General features: G+C 49.9%; 1 protein-coding gene across 1 annotated transcript in view; it reads right to left on the reverse strand.

Moving 5' to 3' along the window:
- The window catches only part of EDAR (ectodysplasin A receptor), a 98369-nt gene that overhangs the window by 30363 nt on the left and 62070 nt on the right, over positions 1-5936 (reverse strand). Inside the window, exons 3-5 of the mRNA XM_008576052.1 lie at positions 2985-3053; positions 2059-2181; positions 1044-1225 (exon numbers count right to left, since the gene is read on the reverse strand). Coding sequence (XP_008574274.1) covers positions 1044-1225; positions 2059-2181; positions 2985-3035 — 356 coding nt within the window. The 5' untranslated portion in view covers positions 3036-3053. The remainder of the gene's footprint in view (positions 1-1043; positions 1226-2058; positions 2182-2984; positions 3054-5936) is intronic.

Genomic DNA, 5936 nt, shown 5'->3' on the forward strand with positions numbered 1-5936 from the left:
CATCATCCACCACCACCTGCACCTGCATCATCCTCACCATCACCTCCACCACCACCTGCACCTGCATCATCCTCACCATCACCTCCACCACCACCTGCACCTGCATCATCCTCACCATCACCTCCACCACCACCTGCACCTGCATCATCCTCACCATCACCTCCACCACCACCTGCACCTGCATCATCCTCACCATCACCTCCACCACCACCTGCACCTGCATCATCCTCACCATCACCTCCACCACCACCTGCACCTGCATCATCCTCACCATCACCTCCACCACCACCTGCACTTGCATCATCCCCACCATCACTTGCCTCCTAACCTCCATCAATACCTCCATCATCACCTGCACTGTTACCGTCACTTCCACCTCCACCACCTCCACCACCACCTCCACCAACTCTATCAGGGCAGTCTCTTCTGCTGCTTTGTTTTCACCTGTAACCCTTGCAAAGCACTGTTTTGTGGCCACTAGAGGGAAGCAGCAGCACCAGCCGTGCCTTCGCATTTACCCTCTGTCAAGGCTGTATCTTCCAGTTCCCAGGCAGAACTCACTAGTGTGCCCCGCCTGGAAAAAGGAAGATTTTATCTTTCTGTCTTTCAGGCCAATAGCATTTTCACTTTTCTTTTTTGGGAGATTTTTTATACATTGCAGAATTGTGGTGGAATTATAGGCATCCCCTGACTTAAATCCTCAGTTTTTCCAGAATAATAAAAGTACTAAAAAGAACACTTTTGTGTGGGAGTTTTCTCCAAAGGATTTCACATGTGTTGATTCATTATAAGTAATTCAACCAGTTTGTTTCATTTGGGCGGTCAGAAGATACCATGATGATTTGTGTCCACTAAGAGGTGTGGACACAGAGCCTGGTGGGCTGCCTATAGGAGATGACAGGACTTGCTGTCCTGGCTGCTGCCCCTCATGCAACGGGACACAGGGCCGGCGTGATGCTACGCTGAGGCCTGCGGAGCCCCCAGCCCCTGTTCTAGGTCTTTGCTCTGTCCACCAGGGCTTGTCTGGTGGTGCCTCTACTCACCCAGGGAGACATGGCCCACACTCGGCGTCATTCTCCAAGTCCCCCGGCGTCAGCACGGTGGCCCGGAAGAAGCCCTCACAGTCTTTGTGGCGCCTGCATATCTGGTAGCCTCCTTTGGAAAACTTCTCTGCCGGGCAGGGGATGCAGCCATAGTCCTCGTCCTTGGTGCCATAGCCGCAGGACTGACCGGGGGAGGGGACAGAGGACACAGGTGAACACAGTGGCTGAGCCCACAAGGATGTGGCCCAACAGCCCTTGGGTGGCAAAACACTGGCTGTTCCAGAAGATGCTCTTGCTGGGCCTTGGCCTCCCAACTCGTCATAGCTGCAAGAAGCCCCATCTGCCAGCCCTGGCTCAGCTCGCCCTCTCCCTGCCACGCGGGCTCCAGACACTGCCTGCCCTCTTCTGAGTCCCGGAATAAATCCAACTGGCTACTGGCATGCCCTGGCAGTAGACATTGCCCGTGACATCTGACTTTTCTCAGCTCTCTGTGAGAACCCCAGATCCTGAAACCCTGGATGCTCCTTTCAGTGCTTAACAGAACACCCCTGCTTTGCCTTCCTGGAGGAGAAGGCAGATGCGGCTACTGCAGGACACATCAGTCACACATCCAATGGAGATGACCCGAAACTCAACCAAGGCGAAATAGGAATGCAAGCCTCTAAAAATAGTAAAAAGAGCTCCTGAGAGATCTGTTTACTAACGCTCAGCTCCTCACCCAGCCGGTCAGCACCGCGTGGGTCATCGCAGCTTGCGCCGTGCAATCTCCGTGCCCAGCAACCACAGAAGGCCGGCGTGGCTTACCCTGGTGACCTCGCACAGCGGTGCAAACGCAGCGCAATGGCGCCGGAGGAGGGCTGGGTCTTACCAGGTGGGGCTCCTCCCCTGGCCCGCACTGGGGACACTCGTGGCACAGCCCCATGGTCTGGTTGTAGTACTCGTTCTCACCGCAGTTTGAATATTCTGCTCTGGCCAAGCACATCCGCAATGGCGCCGGAGGAGGGCTGGGTCTTACCAGGTGGGGCTCCTCCCCTGGCCCGCACTGGGGACACTCGTGGCACAGCCCCGTGGTCTGGTTGTAGTACTCGTTCTCACCGCAGTTTGAATATTCTGCTCTGGCCAAGCACATCAGAGACACCTGCCACAAAAGAGGGTTGCTATGGCTTCCATGCCTCCTTGGAAACACACATAGTTGGCACCAGTGCCCAGCAGCCTGAGGTTGGCTTAGGAAGGAGGTGCCCTGGGGGTGGGGCTCCCCTGCAGGCTCCAGCTACGAAGGTGCCCAGCTAGCAGGTGCTTGTTTGGTGCTAAGTCCCCAGTGGCTTTCAGCTCACCATCTGGGCATGCCCCTCCCCCCGCCGCTGCCTCCCCGCATCTGGAACCACCTCCTCCTCACCCCTGCTGTCCAAACTCCATCCCATGGTCAAAGCCTATCCTGAATTCTCGTCACCAATGCGATCTTTCCTTGATTCTCTCCAAGGCCATGGATAAAGTGGCCCCCTCCCTCGGGGTCACTGTTAGGTGACCCTAACAGTGGTGCTCCTCTGAATGCTGGCCTTTCCAGGGGGACCCTGGGAGGGGGCTGGATCTTCTGTATTTTTCTCAGCTGCGTGGCCCACAGTGTGCGCTCATCACACAGGCATTGGGCCATATATCACAACACAAGTAAGCACTAAAGGGTGTTTCTATCCATGAAACCCTGTCAAGGGAACTACCAACGACATGCATCTGATTTGGGCCTGGGTGGTGTTCAGCGCTTTGCGGGCATGGCCTCGTCTTTGAAGGAGGTGCTATTAACAGCACTCCCACTTTACAGCTGTGCAAACTGAGGCTGAAGAAGCTGAGGCAATGGAGCTGGTGAGGGATGTGGCCTGGACAGAAGCTCCTGCTGAACCTCACCAGGGTGAGGGCACAGTGTGGCGAGGTTCTTGGGCCACTTACCACCAGGACAGGGAACCAGGGCGTCCACTTAAAGTCCCCCACATGGGCCATCCTCTCCCACGGGTTCACCTGAAAGACATGTTTGGTCAACACCAGCTGGGTGGGCCCCGGCGGTGGTTCCCCACCCTCGAGTGCAGCTGCCGTCATCGTACCCCTCTGGATATAAGGTACTGGCCTGCAAACAGTGTGAAGGATGAATCCACCCTAACAAAACGCAGATTTGAAGCTGAGCCTGCCCCCATGCCCCTTAGGCAGACTCCATGGCCTTTACCAGCATCACAGCCATGTCCAAGATACAGCCCCCAAGAGGAAGGACTGGAGCATACCAAGAGTCGGGCTGGTGACCAGTGTTTAACAGCTCAGAGAGTTTGAAGAAGGCTGCGCTTGCGTGAGCTGTAAGTATGGGGTGCTCCACACTGGTCCTAATCCCACAGGGGGAGCCCTGGAGACACTGCCAGGACACAGAGTCTGGTCCAGCCCCACTGGAAGGTTCTGCCCTCTCTCCATTAAGAATGGGTCATCCATCTAAGTGGGTGCTTGAGAATGTACAAGTCCAATCACCTAATTTTACAGTTGAGAAAAAACTGAAGTCCAGAGAGGTTAAGTGGCTTGCCCAAGGTCACACAGCTACTCAATGGACAGAGGATGGCCTCAGCCCAGGCATTCAGATGTTTTTCACCTACTACTATATTAATGTACTGCTTTGAAGGAGGAGGTGTTAATTTTTCACTTTTTCATTTTCTGAATGGGAGACCTGTGTTTATGATTCAAAGCAATTTTATCTGGGAGTCTGGGTACTAATTAGCCTAGCTGCACTAAGAGAGGTGATGTGCTCATATGAGTGCCTGAATTCCCCAGTGACATTCCCAGTCACTGCTGTCCTGTGTTGACGGTGGGGATGTATTAGTGACCAAACATCATGCTGTTTCCTAGAGGCTGGGTTGTGAAGAACCTTGAAGAATCAATGGCTGACTTAGACCAGAAGTCAAGCTGAGCCATGGGAACGACCTCCCAACAAGCCCTTTCACCTTTGGTTGTGGCCAGAGTTGCTGCTGAGGAGAGGTAAATCACTTGAATGGTGGGCAGACACCATCTTCTTTTCTCTCTCTCTGTCTCTCTCTTTTTTTTTTTTTGGCAGCTGGCTGGTACAGGGATCAAACCCTGGACCTTGGTGTTATCAGCACCATTCTCTAATCAACTGAGCCAATCGGCCAGCCCTAATCTTCTTTTCTAAATCCCTCAGGATTTAAGGCCTTGCTCTGTGAGATTTCTGGAGAGAGAACACATTTAAGAGAAGCACCCAATGCATAAATATGTACGGAGAAGCCGGCAGAGGCAACAGTGTCCATGTACCTTCCAGAGTGCCCCTGGGCAGATGCCTGTCCTCCTGCCTCCCGATATGGAACAGCAGGTGCCACACTCCTGTAGGAGAGATCGGATAAAATCCAGGCAGGACCTTAAGATATTATGCTCGCTTATCATTGCACCAAACAAAATGCCAAGAAAATATCCAACAGAACATCCGATCCCTAGAATACCATGCAGAGTCAACCATCTGTTGCTGAGTGAAAAAGAAATGATAAAGAATGCTTTTGTGGCTGCATTTGTAAACGTTTCTTGCTTTTTTCTCAACTCTTTTTAAAAGTTTTAACTGACATATTGTAACTGTACATGCTTATGGGGTGCTATCTAATGTTTTCACATATACAAGTTGCATAATGATCAAGCCAGGCTAGTTAGTGAAGCCATCACCTCACGCAGTTGTCATTTCTTTGTGGTAAAAACATTCAAAAGCCTCTCCTTTAGCTGTTACGTAATATACAAACCTTAACCATTTACTGCAGTCACCCTACTGTGCGACAGAACACCAGAATTTGTTCCTCACATCTAACTGAATTTCGTGCCACCTGGCCAACCTCTCCCTGTTTCCGCCCCCTCACCTCCTACTCTCTGCCTCTATATTATCAACTTAAAAAATAATTTTTTTTTTTGATTCCTCATATGAATGAGATCATGCGGTATTTGTCTTTCTGTGCCTGGCTTATTTCATTTAACATAATGTACTCGAAGTCCATGCATGTCGCTGCACATGACAGGATTTCATTCTCTTTTTATGGCTGAATAGTATTCCACTGTGTCTGTACACACACACACACACACACACACACACACACACACACACACCATTTTTTAAAAATATCCATTCATTCATTGTTGGACACTTAGGTTGATTCCCTGTCTTGGCTACTATAAATTGTGCTACAATAAACGTGGGAGTGCAGATGTCTCTTCAACATACTGACTTCATTTCCTTTGGGTATACACCCAGTGATGGGATTGCTGGATTATATGGCAGTTCTATTTTTAATTTTTGAGGAACCTCCATAGTGTTTTCCTTAATGTCTCTACTAGTTTACGCTCCCACCAACAGTGTGCACGTGTTCCCTTTTCTTCATATCCTCGCCAACACTTGTTTTCTTCTGTCTTTTTGGTAACAGCCATTCTAGCTGGAGTGAGGTGGTATCTCGCTGTTGTTTTGATTTGCATTTCCCTGATGATTAGTGATGTGGAGCATTTTTCATGTGCTTGTTTTGTATGTCTTCTTTTGAGAAATGTCTGTTAAGATCCTGTGCCCACTTCTCAATTTGGTTATTTGGTTTTTTATGTTGAGCTGTTTAAGTTTCTTATATATTCTTCATATTAACGCCTTGTCTGATGGAGAGTTTTCAAATATTTTTTCCCATTCTGTAGGTTGTCTCTTCACTCTGTTAACAGTTTCTTTGATGTGCAAAAGGTTTTTAGGTTGATGTAATCCCCCTTGTCTATTTCTTCTTTTATTGCTTGTGCTTTTGAAGTCTTGTTTTGAAAATCCTTGCCCAGTCCCATGTCATGGATCATTTCCCGTATGTTTTTATCTAGTAGTTTCATAGTTTTGGGTTTTACATTTAAATC

Source organism: Galeopterus variegatus, unplaced genomic scaffold (assembly GCF_000696425.1).
Source record: "Galeopterus variegatus unplaced genomic scaffold, G_variegatus-3.0.2 Scaffold1279, whole genome shotgun sequence".
Classification (NCBI taxonomy): Eukaryota; Metazoa; Chordata; class Mammalia; order Dermoptera; family Cynocephalidae; genus Galeopterus; species Galeopterus variegatus.